This window comes from Podarcis tiliguerta, assembly GCF_965153285.1.
Source record: "Podarcis tiliguerta genome assembly, chromosome: 14".
In the NCBI taxonomy this organism is placed as follows: Eukaryota; Metazoa; Chordata; class Lepidosauria; order Squamata; family Lacertidae; genus Podarcis; species Podarcis tiliguerta.
The window spans coordinates 29,787,381-29,809,766 of NC_139547.1; the positions used below are offsets into that span (position 1 = coordinate 29,787,381).

At 39.6% G+C, this 22,386-nt stretch overlaps 2 protein-coding genes across 4 annotated transcripts in view; one reads left to right on the forward strand and one right to left on the reverse strand.

The window, feature by feature from the left end:
* ERN2 (endoplasmic reticulum to nucleus signaling 2) overlaps positions 1–22,386 on the forward strand; it is a 269,302-nt gene that overhangs the window by 168,010 nt on the left and 78,906 nt on the right. The window lies entirely within an intron of this gene.
* RBBP6 (RB binding protein 6, ubiquitin ligase) overlaps positions 1–22,386 on the reverse strand; it is a 30,240-nt gene that overhangs the window by 5,338 nt on the left and 2,516 nt on the right. Inside the window, exons 2-15 of one of the 3 annotated variants that reach the window (XM_083413955.1) lie at positions 18,998–19,097; positions 15,347–15,383; positions 10,623–10,667; positions 8,231–8,319; positions 8,006–8,102; positions 7,299–7,438; positions 6,488–6,660; positions 5,444–5,547; positions 4,807–5,126; positions 3,681–3,780; positions 3,521–3,599; positions 3,374–3,431; positions 1,348–1,713; positions 887–988 (exon numbers count right to left, since the gene is read on the reverse strand). In XM_083413955.1, coding sequence (XP_083270081.1) covers positions 887–988; positions 1,348–1,713; positions 3,374–3,431; positions 3,521–3,599; positions 3,681–3,780; positions 4,807–5,126; positions 5,444–5,547; positions 6,488–6,660; positions 7,299–7,438; positions 8,006–8,102; positions 8,231–8,319; positions 10,623–10,667; positions 15,347–15,383; positions 18,998–19,097 — 1,810 coding nt within the window. The remainder of the gene's footprint in view (positions 1–886; positions 989–1,347; positions 1,714–3,373; positions 3,432–3,520; positions 3,600–3,680; positions 3,781–4,806; positions 5,127–5,443; positions 5,548–6,487; positions 6,661–7,298; positions 7,439–8,005; positions 8,103–8,230; positions 8,320–10,622; positions 10,668–15,346; positions 15,384–18,997; positions 19,098–22,386) is intronic. The other 2 variants (XM_083413957.1, XM_083413956.1) reach the window with 2 other exon arrangements.

A 22,386-nucleotide genomic window follows, 5' to 3' on the forward strand; every position in this document is an offset into this window, starting at 1 on the left:
AGACAATGCACAAAGCTCTTCTGGGCACCCCTAACAACTCATTCAAGCTCAGTGGGACTTTTACAGCTTTATTATTATCACTATTGTCAATGAAGAATAGCTCCTCACTCTGCACCAAATTAAGTTATCAGAAATTGCTCTTGTACACCCAATATTTAAGAAGCAATTCACCAGCTGATGGTGACAGCTCCTCTTTGGGAAACATTTTCATGCACTATGTGACTAGCTAACAGAGTATCCAGAAATTATTTGGTCTGCAGACAATCATTAGCCTTTATTTCAGAGTTTACTTTCACAGAAAGCTACTACTGGACATTTTGTGTGCATTCTCAAAATAGCCCAGGAACTATTTAACCCTTAAAAATCCAAAACAATATTTCTTTCAAAGCCTTAGCAAATTCAGAGCATGTTGTTCCTCTGAATATTGGGGGAAAGAAGTTGTATAACATTGAAATGTAGGGCAAGGTTGAAATGTAGGGCAAGAGATGCAAATCTGTATCCTGCATTAGTCTTCATAGGAAAAATGCCTATGAACATAGTAAGCCAGGTTTGGGGAACCGTTGGCCCTCCAGATATTGCTGAACTACAACACCCATCATCCCTGGCCACTGGTTATGCTTGCTGAGGGGCTGATGGGAGATGCACTTCAGCATTATCTGGAGGGCCAGAGGTTCCCTGTACCTGCAATAAGCCATGCTATGTCTGACTGTTAGCCCACCTTGCCCAGTACCATTGGCACTGAGTTGTAGCATCTTTCCCCATCTCTGTACTACATAAAACCCAAAAACTAGATATGATGCCAGGGACTGAATAGGGGATCTGCAAGGTGAAAAGAACGGGGGATTTTGTTCCGGCTCATCTATACAGGCACAATAAAAACAATTACCGGGAATAAGAGCGCCTGCGTTCCTTCTGGATTTTTTTATATTCCATCAGTTCCTTAGCAAAATCATTTGTAAACTCATCAAGCTTTGACTTTTTCTTTTCCCTGTCAAAAGTGAGAGATCGTGATGTCAGGTCATTGGGCAATGTTAAAGGCGGCATTAAGAGAACCACACCACTCAAAAAAGGACTCTGCATGCAACTGAGATGTGAACATGCTACAACAAAGCAAAAAGCAACGCAGGTTTCCAAGAGATGCTTCATGGCATTTTGTTAGAATTACAGTATTCTGGGTTTGAGATCTGAAGGATTATTTTTATTGGTGAAAACCAACATTTGAAATCTCACGTTATATGTCATTTTTGCTTACGGCAGACGCATTTTTAGCATAGTTTTGCAGTCTGATATTCTACGGAAACAGAAGAATGAAATATAACGGAACTTCATTCAGAGCCAAATACTTACTCCTCTTTAAGTCTCCGCTGTTCTCTGTAAAACTCCTCCCTAGAGAGAGGAGGTGCTTGTGTCGTTGGGATGGCATTTGAATGAGCCGTTGGTACTGGTGTTGGTACCCAAGGTGTTGATATGTTTGCTGGAGCTGGGGGGTATCCCGGAGGGGGGACAGTGTACCCAGCAGGTGGAGGCTGACCAGGTGGAAACTGAGGAGGAAACTGTGGTGGAGGTACCCCCGGTGGAAGAGGAAGTGCATGGGGAGGAGGAGGATACAGGGGAGGAGGAGGCACGGACACAAAGACTGGTGTTGATGCTGGCAGTGTTGGGGCCTGAGTCCTTTGTGTACGGTCACTATGCGGGCGTCCTCGGTTTGAACTTCTAAAGAAACCCAAAAACACGTTGTCACTGAGTGTTACACTTGCCCCTTGTTCTCAAGAGAGAAACGTGAAATGGATAGCACCCCTCTGCAGTAACTGCCCATCCTCAGTCTTACAGCCTACCCAGTCTAAACTGTTCTTTTGCTCCCCCTCAGCACTTCCGGTTCAACAGCTCCTCCCAAGAGCCCTCCCTGTCACACACAACACTTACCACAGTTTTCCTCCTCCAAGCCTTTCATGAATATTAGTTAATCTGCTACTGCTGCTGTTTTAAATACCTGCCATTCAGCATCCCCATCACAACTGCATTTCTTTTGTACACTGGCATTTTGTAATGTTAAAAAAGGATACCTAGCACAGTATGTCTAATACAGACCTGTCAGGGTTTGGATTTCTCTACCCTCTGCCTCTCGCTTGCAATTCAAAAACTTGAGGGTGCCTTCAAGCAATCTAAATTCTGCTGCCTGGCAATTTGAAACCCCAGCCCTCACCCTGTGCTAAAAACTACCTATTTTAGCCCAATGGCAGCTAATGATGTTGATGTTGGTACCAGCAACTGCTGCAAATATGCTGTAAAATGTTTTGCAAACCTACTCGACATATTCCTCAGCAATTATGGAGTCAGTTGTCCTGTAACATCTCATTTTGCTCCCTGCCTCCTTCCAATTATTTTTAAAATTGTTAATTTACTAAGTTGTCAAGAGGCTGATTTACCCTGTTGAAATGAATGGGAAAGTGAAACTACTCACTAACTGGGGCCTATTCTATCCCCAGCAACTTATCAAAACAGGGTAGGTAAAATAACTTTAGTGTTCAGCGCACTGGAGTACATATTCTGTCCAGTTTTTCTGCACATTCCTGTGTGTACAAAGCCCCAGAACAAAGTACTGCAGGGGTCCACCAAATCACATGAATGAATCTTATCTTAAGCAGTTAATTCTCCTCTAAGCTGGCTTTCAACACTGATTTATCATTTGTAAGAAAAAACCTACTAGGCCTTGCTTGGGTTCTAGTTCATCTTCTCTTCTGTTAAAAGTTCAGTATTTCATTTATGCATCTCTTCTGTTTTTTCCTCTAGGGCTTACTGATAGCTCAATGAGCAGTTTGAGTAGACATTGTGGGGTTCAATGTATCCCCAATAGCTTTTGGACTAGATAAGAGTTTGTATTCAACTGTGTTGAGTTGAATAACTTCCACTTGTGAAACGGAACTTCCCTCTCTCCTCCTCACAAGCGCCCCCAACACCTTTTCCCAAACCTGCCATGGGGTATTGGGGAACCCCCAGAGTAGATTCGGGGGGTTGGCTGCAGCAGGAGGAGAAGGTCCACTGCACAAGCAGAAGTTGTTTCAATCATGCAATGTCTTCGTTGGATACAGCTCTATTTTTCTGGAATGCAGTATCGATAAATATTATTTTTTATAATAAACTGGAGTTATTTTGAAATCAATCATATTTATTTCTAATCTAGGACTTTAAAGGTGTCCCCGGATCCTGATAACAGTTTGACACTTTAAAAAATGGAGTGAGGTTACCAAACTAGATCCTTTAACCAGCAACTTTTAAAAAAGCCTCTCTATGCATATCAAGCTGTTTAATATGCTTATCATGTTCTAAACTTACTACCTAAGATACAAAAAATATGTTTTGGAGGTATACTTACGGCTCCCAGCCTGACCTATTGCCTGCAGAGCGAACAGGATTAGATCTCATTGGTTGACCTATGTTGAAAAGGGGAAGAAGTTGCTTATTAAATGTAGATGGCAGGCCTATTGCAAAAAATAGCCAAGAGCAAAGTTGTACCACTTACCCATGGTAGGTATTGAATGCCCATGACAGCCCAGCTGTCCTGGCAAAGCTGGCTGCCCAAGCACAGGAACCTGATAGCCCTGCAGAAAGGAAGAGGAACAGAATTAGACTGTGATGCTGCTAAAATGTGCAAACAAGTTTAGTTCCAAAACAAAGCTTACCTTCTCCTCCATCACAGTATTAATTGACAGTGTGGAAGGTGGCTTTGAGTGTTCTGAGGCAGTCACTATAGCAGCAGCTGGTCCAATACCATCGCCCTCACTGCAGTGAAAGAGGCAAATTCAAGGTTAGGAACTACTAGGCAAGAGACTGAAAACAAGAGACTGGGTGCTACAAAGTCATTCTGCAGACCCTGGAGGTAGTCATATTCACAATACTTTAAAAAGGTGGGGAAGGGCAGGCAAAACAAATCAACACACATAATTAAATGGTTGGGAGAACCTCTCTATGAAGAAAGTGTTTTGCGGTTAAACAGATGAGGTGCATATATCAGAAAGGAACTGTGCTATGACTAAGTTTTTCAATGAGTTTTTTCATGTGGTGTGGATAGGCTCCGGAGAACCTTCCAAGCCATGGTTTCAGGAGAATTGATATGCTATGGATTCACCAGGTTCCTCCTGCCTACCTCCCATTCTCCATTTCCTGTTTAAAGTTAATCAGTTTGCTGTGATATCCAAATTGACAATTTTGGATGGCATGGTTCTTGAGGACTATCTGAATTGAGCTGACGGCCGATGAGAACACTGTAGTTTGAAATTTAATCAAATAATACAGACGAAGAGTGATTACTGCTTTCTTGGATGCTTGCAGCACCCAAAGGAGAAATTCTTGAAATTCACTAGGATATTCTCACAGCTTCACCTAGCTCACTTTGTCTTTTAAGATTTCAAACCTAAAATCTTAAAAGGCAAAATGTGATACAAGCATTGCAATATCAATCAATCCCTGGAGATTGCATGAAATTCAAAACAATGTAGTAACTCATTAAAACATATAATCATCATTTCCCTCCCATAAGAACACTCAATTTTAACAGGCCAAAAGCAAGCATTGGGCTTGAAATACCTTACTTTGGATTTGATTTCTAAGAACCCCATGTAACTTGAAAACTCACTGCCAGCCTTAGAAAAGTTACTAAGACATACAAACACACTCAAGAACTGGCAGCCAATCCTTCCAGGGAGATAGGCATACAAATGGTTAGACACAACACCACCAGAGCCCAGGACAGTTTAAAAGCGAAGCCAAGCTGTCAATCTAGTGGCCTCTTTCTACAAATCGACCTACCGGAAAGGTCCTTCTGGCTTGTCAGCATGAATTGCCAGGGACATTGGTGCAGAGACCTCACTAGCAGATGTGGTGGCAGAATGGCTGACTGACAACGTGGCTGTTGAAGATACTGATTGGCCAGGAGCTGATGACAAGGTGAGGGATGCAGGTGTATGAAGAGGAGCAGAAGTGGCTGGAATTATGAGGGGATCCTGCTGCCTGGAACCTGTTGGCCTTTGTAATGAAGGCACATTCCGCTGAACTACCGGTCTAGGTGGCTGGGCCTGTTTGCGGAGTCTTTTTGTGTAGCCAGTTTCGTTTTTGAAGTTATTTACAGCCTAGAGAAGAAAAATCACCAGTCAAGAGAAACGAATAAGCATATCAAAGCTTCCCTAAGATTGCATCCAAACATCTGTGCTACTTGGTATCAGGGCTGGTGAGGTCATAGAAAATCAGATCTTGCTGTGGATACCTTTACCGCAGGAAGGGACGCAGCATGTGGGTCAATTTCTTGGGTGGCAGGTCACAGAGGGACCAAACCAGCTTAACTCCCACCCCTTCTCATCTGGGCCAACACAGTGGATCAGTAAGTATAAGGGGAAAAGAGATGTACACTCAGGCATGCAGAACTGAATACAGATAGATCTCAAGTTACCTGGCGTAAAAATTTGTTGGCAATTAACGCATCAGGAGAAACATCTGTCTGATGACAATTTGGGCAGGTATGTTCCTCCGATTCTAGCAGCGATGTTCTGATACCTGTGAATGATTTTTCAAAGCCATGTGAAATGTGTAACTGTTATAAAAATCTTCACACTCTGCTCAATGGTACACATGTATTAGCACAGCTACTAAGACTGCAAACAACAACGAATTCCAGAAGACTTCTAAATGTGGACGTACTGTAACTAAAAGGACACTGCAAAGGCCACAACATAGTAGATCAGTACAGAAATCTAGTAGCATGTCCCAAAGCTGTACACCCACTGCATTCCCATATGCCTCCTGAAAAGCAGCTGCTCCAGAAGGGGGTGGGTGGTTGTCCTTCTAGAGGCATGGAGGTGCAGAGGAAAACTCCAATGCCTGAAAAGGAATGTCCTTGCTTTATAAAGTATTCCAGGTCAGAATTTAAGCAAGACAACAGTTTCAGCATTTTTATTATGAATATTATTATTAATTGCCTTCTTTTGTACATCAAGATGTACAAAACAACTATAATCTACAGAAAATAATAGTGGATGAAATTGAAAACCACACCAAATAAGCACCCATGGCAGAGCCTTGCGGACCAAAAACGTCTTCAACTGTTTCAAAAGAGTGCAGATAGCCAGCTCTTGTCTTATCTCAAGAGGGATGTTGTTCCATAGAACAGGTGCAACTACACTAAAAAAGCCACTTTTGAGTTACTGTGGAATGGGCTTTTGATATCTTAGAGTGTATCATATACCCAAAACACCAATAAACTTAAGGAAAAGTAGAATTCTGTGGGTCAAAGGAAGAGTAAAAATTTTGGTTTAAAAACCCCAGTCCAGCTCCTGCCTCTTAAAAAAAGTAATGAAGCAGTCCAGGTGCAAGTCACTTTAAAGTAAAAGCAACCTTTCTATTCTCCTTCTCAGGTAACGCTAGAGGTGGGAAAACCCAATCAGCCTTGCTCTTCTCCCATCACATTCAGACACACAAGCCAGTTCATGGAACTCACATTCATCACAGTAGCTGTTTCCACAGCAGGGAATGACCACAGCATCAGTCATTATATCTTTGCAAATCAGACACAAAAGCTCATCTGGAATAGGGTCATCTTCTTCTGAGGAAGACGATGGCTCCTCTGGCAGGAAAGGGGGCTTCTCTTTCTTTCCTATAGCATAAGCAGCACTGAAAACACAGACACACATCTTGGTCTTAAAAAGGTGAGACAATACATGATGTTAAGCATTAAATATATGTGTTTAATATTTATTATTATTTATTCCACTTGTGTCCCACCTTTCTGCCCAAAGAACTCAACACTACAATTCCCAGCACTCTTAACAAGCTACAGTTTGTGGATAGAAGTAATGTTCTGTTTATGGTGTGGATTTGACCCAAGTCACGGGCCAAGTCAAATAAATACTATATTCTAACAACATCCTGCCTTATATTCAATGAACTCAAGCAGTTTACAATTTCAAACCAAAACACTGGAGGACAGAATCAAACCAGAATTATCAAAGATAATAGTTCCAGGAGAAATCAATAAACAGGAGGCTTTCCCTCTACTGCAGCAGCAAAATGGTAAAACCAGGTGTTTCTGGAGGTGTTTTTGAAAAGCGATGTTTTTGTCTGATGCCATAAATGAACTGTCACAAACATTCACAATTATTTCTTATTATGACATTTTTATTTTGTTTGTTTTTTTACAAATATGCTGCTTACAATAAGTAAGATTCCCTAGTTGCAAAGCTCTAGCTAGGAATATTGAATGTTAGAGACAACATTTCTGTTCTAAAGGTTCTAAAGACCTGCATACTTACGCATCAATAGTTGGGATGGCATATTTCCCTGTGTTTGTGAGCATGGCACCCTTGGTATTAGGGTCCTGCACCTCCATCATGAAACTTCGGGGAATTCCTGTGCTCTTTTTAATCCTGGGAACAGACTCGAAGTTTTTGTCCTATCGAAGGGGTAAAAAACACAAAAGATCTCTCTAAGCTATAAGAGAAAGATTCAACAGCTTCTCCAAACAGAACCCCTGCCCAAATTTAACTAAGCTTCTTGGCTTGTGTTGAAACAACATTGTTCAGGCACATGACATGAACTTTGCAGCTTCACCAAGGATGCTATTTAAGTCAGTCACATCCCACTTGAAGCATGAAAGAATTGAACAAAATTGTCTACTGCTCTTAGGATGTTTACTATAAGCTATCATTAAGAAACTACTTTTCATAGTGAGCAGTGCCCCGCAATAATAATCCATGACAGGTAGCCCTCCCTCAACCCCACTGATCTCGCATTACTGGAGTCAGTGATACAAATACAAGGTGGCACTACCAAATGGATCATGGAAGAGACAGACACAATCTGAAAGTGGAGAGAAAGAAGGACTTAACAGGATATTACACTCCCCCATATACAATAAACCAAGGAATAAAACTTTAATTTTCTTGCTACAGGTTTAATGGAGGTCTATGAAAATAAACAAGTTAACACTAATCAAAACTTCCATTCCACAGTCCCTTACCCCATTGGTTGGGCAGTTCTTTATGTAATGGCCAGCTTTTCCACAACGAAAGCAAGTGTATGTTGGTGGAGGCGGACCCAGGGGTTTCTTCATGTAACTAAAAAGGTGTAAGAAGAGAAGTGTGTTTCTTTGCTGTTTTGCTTTAATTAAGAAGATAGTAAATCTGTAAATTTTTCCAAAGTTAGCTTTTTAAAAAAATTGGTTTGTGGCATGCTGAAGACTTACTTGATTGGATCATATTCGTGGCCAGACTGTGACATCATAGCTTTAATTTTATCTTCTTCGGAAGCATTGGCTTCAGCCAGATTGGCGGTCTGTTCAATAGGTAATCATTTGACACACACATTAGAAACACATTTAAGTCCATCCAGTCAAAGACAAACACCACTCATCCAATCCTGTAAAGAGCAGCACAAAGCTAACTGAAAGTTGCCTCAAAAACAGCTCTTTAATATCAGATTGTCTTGAAGATGTTCCAGGGAGTCCTTATGCCGTTACATGATGTTTGTGTACTTGCTAACCTAAAATGAAAAGATAAAAAACTCTGCTGGGGCATTCTAACTAAACCTTAGGTGCAGTTTGTATCTTATGTAATGGCTTGTGTAACTGCTCCAGTTTGCCGTGATAAATTTAAATGGTCTGGAGTTAAGTGTTCTGAAAGATGCCTTCTGTAATACTTACAAGGTAAAAGGCATTGAGCTGTTTCCTTTTGTAAAGTGATGCTGTTCACTACTGCCTCAATTTGCTATATAATGCTATGCATTATTTATGCTTAAAATATTTAAAAGGACAATGTCATCCTGAAAACTGAGGGTTCAGAAGCCCAGCTAGACCACCTTTAAAAACTTGGGAAATGGGCTTGTTATTCCCTTTCAGATGTCTTTAAAAGGAAAATGCCTGAGTGCAACTGAATGTATCCAAAAAACTGCATCGCACCAACGCACAAAAAAATTCAGACAAAATAATTTTTCCCAACTGGAATTAAAGACAGCACAAAATGTTTTGGAAACACAACTTTCAAGATGACACTACCCTTAAGGTGCAAGCCCTAAATGTGAGGCTCCCTGATGGAGCTAATGTTTCCAGAAACTTGGTACCTGTTAGGATGGTTCATTACACTCTATAAACAGATACAAGCAGGGTCTAAGGGACTAGTTTACTAACTGTTCAGATATTCAATCACTTAACATTCAGATCAGCCACACATACTTTATACATTCATCCACAAAAGCAACCAGCTAGTTTCAACATTTTATTAAACAGTTGATTAAAATACATATTTTTTCTTAACATTCCATATTAACAACTATTAAATTGTTCACATTTACAGAAGACTATTTTACAAATACTGAGCTAATTTGTTTGAACCCAAACAGTTTTACAGAACACATCCAATAGCACAAAACATTAGTAGGAATAGACCAAAATTCAAATATGGCATTTAATACATAATAGGAATAAAACAGAAAACTGTTAAACACATTTCCTCTATGCAAAGACTCTGTGCATTGAAGAGGTTTTAAAGCAAGTAACAGTTTTCAACTACTTTATATTACAAAATAGTCAGAAATACTTAAGTTCTCCGTAACTTGTATACCTCTTGGACATTTTTTCATACCTCAATAAAAATAGAACTTGACATGAGCTTACAGAACTGAGGACAAATTTAAGGACAGCACTAATGGAAACCAAACTAAAGCTACCTTGCTTGACTTAAATTTTGTATTTGCAAATGCACTTCAGAGTTTCCCAACTTTACTAGATAAAGTTTTTCTTGGAAACACATAACTTCAGTCTTTATTCACAAAGGGAACACAAATGTATTAGGTAACACTGCTTAATAGGAATTTTAAAGAGCAGCTAATTTACTTGATGAGCGTTATCACTAGTGCTTTCCCAGACAAAGTTACACATTATTGAGCAGAAAATGCAAGCAGTTTCATAGCAAAACAAGGCAGATACAACAGTTTCAGAAGGTCACATTTGCTAATATGCCACACATACACATTGGTATATTCCTATAAACAGTTACATTTACGCAGTCTGTGTTCAAACAAATTAGTTGCATAGCTGCTGCCCACTGCATACACTACAAGTGTACAACTTTTATCAAATTTTATGCAAATTATTGCACTACCACTGGCTTTGAATGCAGAATCCCAAAATTATCATGTAAAGTGTCCATGTGATAGGGAAATACTTCTATTTTGGCTGTCACACCGAGAAATCCTAGGAGTCCATAAATAGCCAAAGTATTAAAATTCTTCTTTGTGCTATTTTTCCAATGCAAAATTAATGGAACGTATGAAAGAAACGATAAAACAGCTTCGGAGGTGCTTCTTCTTTGTGTCTTGAAGATGAGTAAAACGGCAACATTATGTTGAGGCTGATAAGGGACTCCCCTTCTATCTTCCCATACTGGGAACTACTCTTTACAGGATAGTTATAAATAAATATACACACATTTTCAATGTTTAGGCTCGGTACTTTTTACTAAAAATGCTTTGCACCAGTAACAGAAATTAACCAGATAATGATCACAGCATAAAAACATTCAAAATACCAAGCAAGCAACAATTTATTTGGCTATATTTGACAAGAATATATGTATATATACCTTTGTAAGCTGGGCCAGAGAAATAGATGCAGAAGAGTCATCAATCTGTTCATAAAAAATTAAACACACATTCAAGTTCCACAATCAAAATGAAGCAAAATATTTAGCCTCTACTGTGTTATTAAGATCTAGTCCTACAGAGAGGCATTTTTTCAAAGTAATGAAGCCTTTGGCCAAAACATATCATTGTCTGTACAGTTTGTGCAGTCAGGTATACATAATATTCAGTTTCACAGGAGAGCAACTAATGCTGCACTCACTCAATGGAATCAACTCATCAGGCTTATGTTCAGAGATCAACATAAATAAGCCTACATTTTTTCACAATAAAAATAAATTGCTTTTTCAATAGTTAAAAATCGTCATTCTACATGTAATAGCATGCTGCAGTAGGTTCCACAAAGCAGTCACACAAAATAGCCAAATATTTTCCTATATTAAAAAAAAATAAAATTGGCAGATTTCAAGCCTCTGGAAACTTGTTAATGCTTAACTCAAAAAGGCCAATGTTGATAGCAACAGGGTACTAATTAAATGCTCTGTGGCAGGAAAAGTGTTGGAATTAAGTGCTTAAAATATTTATGTGATTCTCAAATTACATTTTCATGGAAACTATTGAAATAAAGAGTTAACATTTAAAGAATTTCGTTTGTAATATCTAATCAGTAATGGCAAATATTTTTTGAAGTCCAGGGATCAGTTCAGGGACTTGATTTCTAGCACTGGGCTCAACTACAGCTATTGTCCATTTAAGAGAAATGGCATAATATAGCAAGAAATCAGACTTTGGTGCTGTGACAAGTCTTGGGATGCTGCTCAGAAAATGAACTGAAGCCCCCTAAAGCAAAAGATTTTATTTGTTGGAGGTGCCATGAGTGTTAAACCAGATTGTGTAGATCAACTTTCTTTCATTTACTGTAGAGCAGTAGCCTTCACTAACCTGGTGCACTCCAGATGCTTTGGTGTGCATCAGCCTCAGCATCCTAAAGACTTGCGCATGCAAGGGCTGATGGGAGTTGTGGTCCAAAACATCCAGAGTCCAACAGGTTGGCAAAGGCTGCATTTGAACTAACATTGGAATAAGGCAGCATTCAATACCAGAAATACAGTAATGAGATAAGATAGCCCTTCTTGTGACATAAGGAATAGAACTCTAGCTACTACTTTAGAAAACAATTTCAATGAAAACATGTATTGTTTCTCATGGTGGTATCTTGCTTGAAGGTACCAGGATTGGGTCTCAAGCGCTTACATGCCTGGCGCCAAGTAAATAAAGCCACATTTTTGAGAGGCTAATCCTAGGATACAACATTCAACGTTAAGTTTTAAGACACATTTTAAGTAGTGCCTACAGGTAGCTCTGAAGTGAAAGCAATCAGAAATATAACATCGTAAAACACTAGCATTGTTTTATGGTCTTCAAGTGTAATGCAAAAAGTTGCTGAAGAAGAAAAATGGATTTATGTTAAGATAATAAAACACACATTTCCCTTCTAACTCCCAACTTTTCAGGTGTTTGTGACTAGCGTTACAATAATGTCTGCCTAAACGGGGGACAGTGAAACATGTGGTTAGGCAGATAGAAGCTAACCCTGAAAAAGAATTAAGCTTGCCTCTATGGAGTTCTGTAGGACTCTGTTTGGCAGGATGGGAGAACATGCTCGAGTCAATAGGTTTCACACTTTGCCCAAAGTTATGAGGGTACCCCTTTACTTTCTCCTGCTCAAGTGAATAGCTGCTATTCAACCCCACCAGCACTACACTTGGGACATCATTAAAAGTGGATCCTGGTCACCATTCCTAAAGCTGGGTGGCCAGCCTCAGCCAATGCAGAGTTATTTGCAATGACCTCACCTCCATAACGTCCCACCAATCACAATCAGAGCTATCTGACTACTAACATTTTTTGTAGCTTGAACTATGCAGCAATTTAATTAAAGCAGTATACTCAAACACAGCTTTCTAAAGGCAGCCTTTTCAAGAAAATGAGTTCATAACCTGTATCATGGCAGTTATTTTTGTGTGTGGTAACAGGCTGAGCAGGTAAACTGAAGAGCTTAACAGCTCACCAAGTGCTATTTACTGTAAGCAGCTGCAGCCATATGAAGCAAGTTATGGAACATGGGCACAGAGGTAATATTTCCCGTGGAAAGCACTGAACAGATTACAAGCAAAGCATTGCTTAAGAGAATAGGGACAAGGGAACACACTGCATGCTGGACTCGAAAATACCACAAGCAAGTGAATTTTGGGTCTCCTAGTAGTTGGAAGTCCTCTGGCTGCTCTTATTCCTTTAATGCTAAACTCTTTGCTCTTAAAAGTCATCAATTCCAGTTGAGATTTCTGTCAGTCCCCTGATTTCCATTCCTTTGCATGGCCACAAACAGCTGATTCACATTTCACACCCAGTCAAACCCATGCCCTACAGTGAACTCAGAGCGCCACAAAGAGCTAAGAAAACCCCAGAGCCATGGCACTAAGGATCATGTTAGATCCAGCCCTGTACATGATTGAGTTCACAACTTCCTAGATCCCAAGTTATTTGCAACACAGGAGAGGGAATCTGTGTGTGGGACACCTTGCCTTCTTAGGAAACCTGACTTGTGGAGGCCTTGTCAAGAACATTAGCAGTCTATATTAGATGCAGAAAGCCCACCCAAAAAGATGCTATACTTTTTGGATACTAAGACAACAATCAAAGAAGTACTACTTTGAGGAATTCTTGACAATTAAGAACATGTTGACTTTTTTAGACTACAGAAACCTGCACTCTATACTACTCTCAGCCCAGTGCCAAGCCTCATCTTCAGCCTACAGTTTTTCACTTTGTCATATATCACATGGAAGCACTGAAGTCTCCTCCCCACCATCTAGACCAAGTTTCCCAGAGCACTGAACATTTCAACACAGAATTGGAAAGACCTATTTCCAAAAAGAATTTTCTTTTGAATTCTCAGTTGACATCTGGGCAAGACAGCATAGCAGATGAATTATGTAAAGGAACTAAGTGTTCCGCCTTAGCTTTAAAGCAGGCTTTAAACAGCCACCCTCTAGGTAGTAGTCACCTTCAGGTACTTACGACAGGGAAGCTTAAAACATATATACCCATCACCCCCACTTTAGAACGCAAATAAGTTACAATGTGGATAAGTTTGTAGGCTAGTAAATTCTGTGGACCTGTTTGCAAGCCTGCTTTAAAAAAACACATTTAAAAAAACACATTTAAAAAACTACAAGAACTACCCAGATGTATAATAGACATGCCAGGGAACACAATATTCTAAATGAATGTTGAACTTTATTTACGAACATATAGTCGTGTTTATATACATACTAGCAAAGAAAAGGACTGCTCATGAAAAAAGAATTAGGTAAGTGTAGCTTACACAAATCCACTATATTATGTATTACAGCAGTCATTGGGTCACTATAAATGGGAAGCAGTTTTAAAACATGTATGACGAGTTGTCAAATGCAGCCTATGGTTTAACATTTTGAAAGGCTACACAAAGACCAAACATTTCTAGTTAACCATGATTTCATCAATATTCTCACTGGTCACCAAGACCAGTAAATCCACAAAATAACTTTTTGGGTTTCGTTCTTCCAAAAAGAAAGCCAGCTACACTTAAACAAGTACACTTAAGATATGCCAAGCTGAAAAATAATTAGAACTAGGTTTGCAGTATCTTAAATTAAACAAAACCATACTGAACAGAATATGTGTTAGTACCGGCTAAAATTAATACACCAGAATCAAACAAAAATGCTGCCAATGTTATCATACACAAACAATGGTATGCTACAGAAGGATTTACTAGAGTATTCAATTTAAGAGTTTATCTAATATAAAATAACATTAGGGAATTTGTCTGGTGAAGAGGAAAGAAGTAAGGCAAGTTATCCTCAACTGGGAAGGTTTCTTAAAAAGGTAGCAGGACTTGCAGCTGGGTTGTTATGCCAAAATATGTTTCCTGTATGTTGACTACTGTGACAAATTTAAATTATGTGCTTGCTCACAAAAAAACAGAAGCAAGTGCAGGATACCAGTTCTAGATGGTTTTAAAAAAATTCTTATTGCTATTGGAAGTCGTGTGCAAAGACTGTGTATGACAGGGCACATTTATAGCTGCATAAAACTGCTCTTGATGTTTTAACATGTGCCTGAACCCCAAGTTAAAAGGGGGGAAAAACTAAGTTTAACACTAATGTGGTTTTTGACGTTTTCAAAAACCATAAAGGGAAATACTTAGAACAAAGCCTAGGTGATACAATGCAATAGTGGCAAAAAAAAGATACACTCCAAATGTTTTTATTTCAAGAAAACAAAAAGGCACACAACAACCTATACAAACATATAGCTACTAACTAGAGACACACAGATGTTGAACAAGGTAATCACGTTTAGCAGTGAAACCCTTATCTTACATGATCTATAAATGATCATACAGTATCTGTACAACACATAGTCATACAGGAAATAATCTTGCATTCAATATGCAATACAGTGCATCACTTTGCACAAGTGTCAATATTCACATTAAAATGATCTGCATTGCTTAATTTTGCTATACTGATTCAAAATACATTGTATTTACAATAGAAATGGTTCTCTGTGAGAAATCAATGTAAATTATTATTTAGAAAAGTATTTTATTGCTACATTACTTTAAAAACATTAAGTGTGTAGAAGGAAAAAAGTGTGATATTGTGTTTTTACATACTGCTTTTGAAGTTCCACTCACTGGATCAGTTCGACTTCTAAAAAGAGAAAATAGAGAATGTCAGAAAAACAGCAATGACAGAGGAAACTGCCACCTTAGATACAAACCGTATGCCTGTTTAGGGAAGCTTTTAATGTTTAACAGACCACTGTATTTTAATATTTTGTTGGAAGCTGCTCAGAGTAGCTGGGTAAACCCAGCCAGATGGGCGGGGTATAAATAATTTATTATTATTAATTATTAATTATTATTATTAATTATTATTATTATTATTATTACAGTGGTGCCCCGCAAGACGAATGCCTCGCAAGACGGAAAACCCGCTAGACGAAAGGTTTTTCCGTTTTGGAGGTGCTTCGCAGGACGAATTTGCTATGGGCTTGCTTCGCAAGACGAAAATGTCTTGCGATTCCTGGGGTTTTTTCCCCCCTCCCTACCCCCTTTTTCTAAGGCACTAAGCTGCTAATAGCCTTTTAGCAGCTAATCCTCTAATCCCTTAAGCCTTTAATAGCCGCTAAACCGCTAATAGCGCTAATCCGCTAATGGGCTTGCTTTGCAAGACGAAAAAACCACTAGACGAAGAGACTCGCGGAACGGATTCTTTTCGTCTTGCGAGGCACCGCTGTATTATTATTAGACTAACAACTTTTACCCATTTCATGAAAAACAGAAGCTGCACAAAGTTATACAAAAGGCCAAATCCTCAAACTGTGAACAAGGAAGCTAACCTGGCCCAGAGAGAACTGTTTATAGAACAGTATTAATCAACTGCATCTCCTGCACAACAGCCATCATATAACGAACACACTTAAGCTTGATTCAGATGTAATGGGAAACCATGGTTTTCTGCTATGTGCATAAGCTATGGTGAGCCCCTCCCCTTCTTTAATGGCTGTGGGTGAGCAGAAGCACCTGCTTTTATACAAAGCACAACTGCCCATTAATTCTTAACTTTGGCGAACTGTGTTTAAACTAAGGTTTGTGATAACAAGGCAGGATTCTTCTCGTTAAAAGTTGTTTAAGTAACCACAGCCTGGATGTTACAAAGAACCACACATTGCTTAAAAGTTACTGATCCTCACAATTGTTAAGGAGTGAGTGCATGCAAGTCCAAAGCCAATGTCTGACTAGGGCCTTATACCACATGCCTTACATATTTGTCACTGAAAACAGTTTAAATGTAAGCAGCAAGTAACCCAAGATAAAAGCAATTTTGTATTTCAAAAAAAAAAAATCTATGAATCCTGCTATTTTGTTGTCTCATTTTTGAGGTTGATGTCTGTCATGTTTACTACTGGGGAAAGAACTAATTCAAACCATCGTCTCTGGTGGTACAAAGCGAAGGCCACAGGCACACATTAAGTTAAAACTACACATGGGGTGAGGGGATAGTACTGCACATTCAACTAGCATGTTCCATGGTGTGTGTGTGTGTGAGGGGTGGGTGGACAGATGCCAAGGAATCGAACTCTATGCAGAAAACTGGTCCTTGCACCGGGAATAGTATTTTTCTGTAGGAGGAGGAAGCAGGCCGCTTAAGCGAGCATTGTGGTGGGAAGAATACATGAAGACAGGCATTAAGCGCCTGAATGGTGCAGCAAGACATTTTAGTGTTGGCCTGGCAGGTGGGATGGAGTAGACACCAGACGTGGCCTCAGCAGGCAGCAAAAATTTCTCTCAAGAGTTCCTGAGGATATGTTTGTGATACATTTTACCCTACAAATGTACAACATCTTTACCATAAGCAACTCTTGCAAACATAGGCAAATGTGCTCTGTATTCACTTGACTTTAAAGGAACAAGTCAATGTTCACTCCAGAGTACATTATGCTTTAGTGCTAACCCATCATACCTATGTCAGATATATGGAAGGGTGTCATCCAGTTACCAAGTATCAAACCTAAGACCAGCTCAGTTGGTTAAAGTGTGCTGCTGATAACTCCAAGATTGTAGGTTTGATCCTTGTATGGGGCAGTTGCATATTCTTGCATCACAGGGGGTTGGACCAGATCATCCTTCCAACTCTACAATTCTATGATTCCCTCTTTCTTATCCCCCCCCCCCCACAAACACACCATTTACATGTTATGCTATTGATGGCTGAGAGGTGATATCATGAACTACCCCATGCTATGACAAATGCACAAGAGGACTAGAACAGTATCTGCTTAAAATATTCAAAACATGATCTGCAGAAGCACAATCCACCAGAATCTTGCCCTGCCCAGCATCCACTGCTCTTGCTTGCTTCCACCCAATTCCTCCCCAAAAGGCAATATGAATGAGTCCTGTGTCCAGGAACTCCTACCCATATGTAGAATGCAGATCTCATTAAGCAATCTGTAGACAATCCCAAACTCCTATAATGGAAAACCAGTCCCAAGAGTTTCTCTCCTCATCCTGCCTCTACATACTATAGAAATTTGTTTTCACCATTAAGCTCAACATTGTCTGATCATAATTAATTTTATAATGAATCATAATGTGAAAAAGCCACTCCTTTTACAATTTAATCTCTATCATCCCAAAGTCAATCCAAACATAAAATACTCTATCTCCAGGAGATGTTCAGAATTGGCCCTATTGCCAACCTGAACTTCAAGAATCAGCCCCCACACTCAGGATTTCAGTCAAGTTTATTTTCCAAATTCCAAAACTGCAGGAACACAAGTCTGTTCACTGGAGAGGAATAATCTACTTCAAGTGTCTCTAAGTAAAAGAATGTAAAAAATTAAACAAGAATAGATGTAGGGCTAATTCTTGGGCACCGCCGTTTAAGTTGGTCAGCTCAAACGTGTGCAGAGGAGGGAGACCTAGATGATCAAGGGTCTGGAAACCAGGCCATATGAACAACTGTTGAAGGAGTTAGGGATGTTTAGCCTGGAGAAGAAACAGGTGACAGGATAGCCATTTTCAAATAGTTGAAGAGTTGCCACAAGGAAGATGGAGCAAGTTTGTTTTCTGCTGCTCCAGAGCGGAAGGATCCTAAGCAATGGATTCAATTGACAAAAGAGGAGATTCCCACTAAACATTAGGAAAAAAAATTCTGATGGTAAGAGCTGTTTAACGGTTGAACATACTCCCTTGGATAGCTGTGATGCCAAATTGTAGGGGGTTGGACTTCATGCATGACCCTCAGGGGTCCATTCCAACTCCGATTCTTCATTTTCAAAGGACTACCAGAAAGGGCACAGTATAATTTTAAAGTATTATTCAGTAAACAAAATTACCTTTTTGACTTTATTGTCACACTCTCACCAAACATATCAAAACACATAACTTACTACCAACTAGAAGCTGGATGTGCCTAATCCACTCACATGGAACTCAAGACTGCGTGGGTGGGAGAAGAGGATTCTGATGGAAATCCCTAGCAAACTAGCAAATAGAAAACTGCTCTCCCTGTAACTTCTGTTAGAAAGTGCAACTTCATCAGAAGAATAAATAGGAATGTAACTACCATAGACTGAAATGGAAATGTGCAACTTACATATGCTGGCATGGTCAAATATGACAAAATGAAATTGCATGCATGTTTTTCAGGTAGCAGAAATAAATTAAACTATGTTTCTTGCATCACTAAGCTTCTACATGTTAGTTAGAACCCATGTGTTTATTTTAGTACTTGGAACAAAAAAACCAGACACTTACATGACATAAGTTTTGCTTGTACATTTTACTCCACCAATAGGAATTCTTCTGACAATAACAGATGAGTTCTTGGGAATCAGGGCATTATCATCAGTATATTCTAGGAAAGGAGAGAAAAAACACATGTATGCTAGGTTCAGAATAAAAGAAAAGAAAACCAATGTGGAATTTTCTCAAAATAGGCCACAAAACCCTGGGACTTTTCAGCAATTGTAACCATTTGGGATCATTAATACTTATCCCACAATTACTGAGGTAGCATTTGGTGGAACTTGGGACCACTTTCCTCAATATACCCAAGACCTGTAGAATGTATACTAATGAAAATGTAATTTATTAGGACACTGGCTAAAAGAACAGTATGACAGGACCGTATTTAGCATCTTTGGGATAGTTTTAAAATGCTAAATGGACCCTGCCAATTAAGAGTGCACTCCAGAACAAGGATTTCATAGGGAGATATTTAAAGCAAAAGATAACTTATGTACAGAGTGGTCTGGAACTTCACACTGCATTGGGAATGCACGCTCTGTCTGCAACCTTATATATGTATACTCAAAAGTAAACCCTACTGAGTTTATCAGGTAAGGGTATATATGACTGCAACCTAAGTCTATGAATTTGTAGTCTAGTTTGCAAAGTGTTCCCAAGAAAGCAGGTATGGCAGTTACTATAGCACAATGATCTGAGGTGGCAAATTCACTGGACTCACCCTTTTGGGAATACTGAAAAATGTTCTACTTCTTTTTGCCAAAATCACATAACCAAAATGTTAGCTTGTCCTTGTGAAAGGTTGCAAAGAACAGGATGTGTGAATGTACAAACCACAAGTTTAGTATTTGGTTTACATGGATCTCCCCCCTATTATAAAAGGTTTGTCTAATAAGTTATAGTTGGAGTAGATTCACTGAAATGAATGAACACAGCTATCTTAGGTCCAGCAATTCCAATGGGTTCAATCAGAGAGGGAGTTAGTTGGATTCCACCCAAAATATTTAAGCCACCCAAACCCATACATTGAAATCTTACCCCTATTTCTTTAAAAAGCACCCAGTTATAAAATGATTAACACATGGCTCCATAGTTAGGATGGGTACTTACAACTAACTACCCCCCACCAGCCTGGAGCTGCTAATATCATTGTGCCAATGTGGATCTTTTAACACACATCATATATGCATGGGCACAATAAGCTAACAGTGCGTTTGGTGAAGATGTCTCTGATTTTCCCTGGACAAGAGCATAAAAATGGCAAGCATAATACACGACTGAATTTCCCAGGGACCTGGTGGTTGTTTTTTTAAAACTCCAGATAGTTCAGCAACTGAAACAGCTATTGTCATAAAAATTTAACTAGCTGACATGAAAATTAATTAAGGAATTCACTGTACAGTTCTCTTGAGGAAATAAGTGGCTTGTGTTCACATCAAGAACTTGCCATAGTTCACTTTTCAACTTATTGTCCCAAAGAGTCTTTCTACAGTCTCTGCTGGAATTACGCACATTTTCCAGGAATTAACACAAAACGTGCGTAATGGTACACATACTTTGCGGGGGGATGGGGACAAGGAGCGTGAGGGTAAATGTGACACAGCCTATTTCCCCCAGGATACCTGTCTGGAGTGCCTCACTAGATGAACTACTATAACCTTGCTGCCTAATAAACATTAATCCAATTGCCTAATTCAGTCCTGACACATCTATTCTACATTTACTGTGAACTCTCTCAGTGGGGTGCATGCCATTTTCAGTGAGCAGTTAGTTTGGAGCTTTTTGCCTGCACATGACAACCTCGGGGACTTGCCTTAGACACACAATGCACATACATGCAGGACAAACATTCTTTCATAAAGTCTTGTACATATGAGAGGCTTTGTGGCAGTCTGAAGTCTGCTTTGTTTGCCGTGATTTGTGGTAACAAGCACAATGTTTAAAATGCACATATCCTCAGCAGGGCCAACACGACTTGTACTTTCCTAAAGATTCACATAAAGACAGTCTTGGTCCACTTTTTAGCATGCCAAGGAGGTTACTGAGATGAGTGTTGACATTATCAAAGTCACTGTCCACCAGGCCTACCACCAATCAGGAAACAAATCGTATCCAGTGTATTCACCCTAGGCTGTCATAAGCCAAAGATAGATAAGGAACCTGTTTCCTCCAGATGTGGGAGGGCTAGATTTCCAGTTACCCCTGACTATGCTGGCTGGAACTCATGGGAGCTGGGAGGCCAACAATACCTGGAGAACACAAGTTCCCTATTCCTGACATAACGGTTATAAAGCACCCCTCCTCATCCTAGGCTCTTACAGAGTGTCCCTATACTGTACCAATGGTGAAATCAGGAGATCGTAAATCTACTCAAGCAGTTCTATTCATACACAAATTCAGTATGTATGTTTTGACATAACACCATATGCCACACCATCAGGCAACAAGGATAATAAGATTTTAACTAATTCAGAGGTAAGTAGGCCACCAGTGGCTATTAGCCATGATGTAACTGCTTAAACAGTATGTGGAATCTTGGAACTGCCGGAAACTGGGAGTGAGTGGCTTGGAATGGCTCGTGCCAACAACTGTTTACCACGCACTTCCTCTGACGCATCTGCTGCTGACTGCTGCTACAGACAGACACCAGCTAATCAGGCCACCTGAGCCTCACTTGCAGTCAAAACAAAAAAAAACCTGAGGGGCCTTGTTAATGGATTCAACAACTTCTGATGGATTCAACTATGACCAGATACAAGCCAAGCTCTCTACTTATTTATCATATAAAAACTAGAATATTTTTCTAGGTATTTATTACATATTCAGGGAAGCAGTGTAAAGATTTTGTGTACCAGTCTGGTATTGGAATGGGAAACTAAGTAACACTGATGAAACAAGTTTTAAACTGTTTCCCCAATTCAACTGTAACCTTTAGCACACTAGGTAGTGTTGGGGAAGCATGTGCTTCAAGCGGCTGTAAGGACTACTGAAGTAACATAGTGTTGCAGGCACAAAAGTGCTATATAATGTAACTTTAAATTGTTTACATGAGTAGTTGCATTCTTTATCGGCCATATACCCTTGGGTCTGGGGTGGTGAGACCTAGAAGATCACAAGACTAAAGATGCTACCACCTTAGTAATTCATCTCACCACATACAGGGCAACAGCTTGACCACTGGCTACCCATACACACACCAATATATGAAAGGAAGGTAAGTAACAGAAAAGGTGTACAAAGTGGTGTGAGCCCTCCAGATTTTTAGGACCACAACTCCCATAGTTTCTGACCCTATGCTTGTTAGGGCTGATAGGAGCTGTTCTCTAAAACATCAGGCTGGGGATGGCTAAGAGTCCCGGACAAAGACTAAGGAGTTCCAGGTTCAAATTCCCAATACT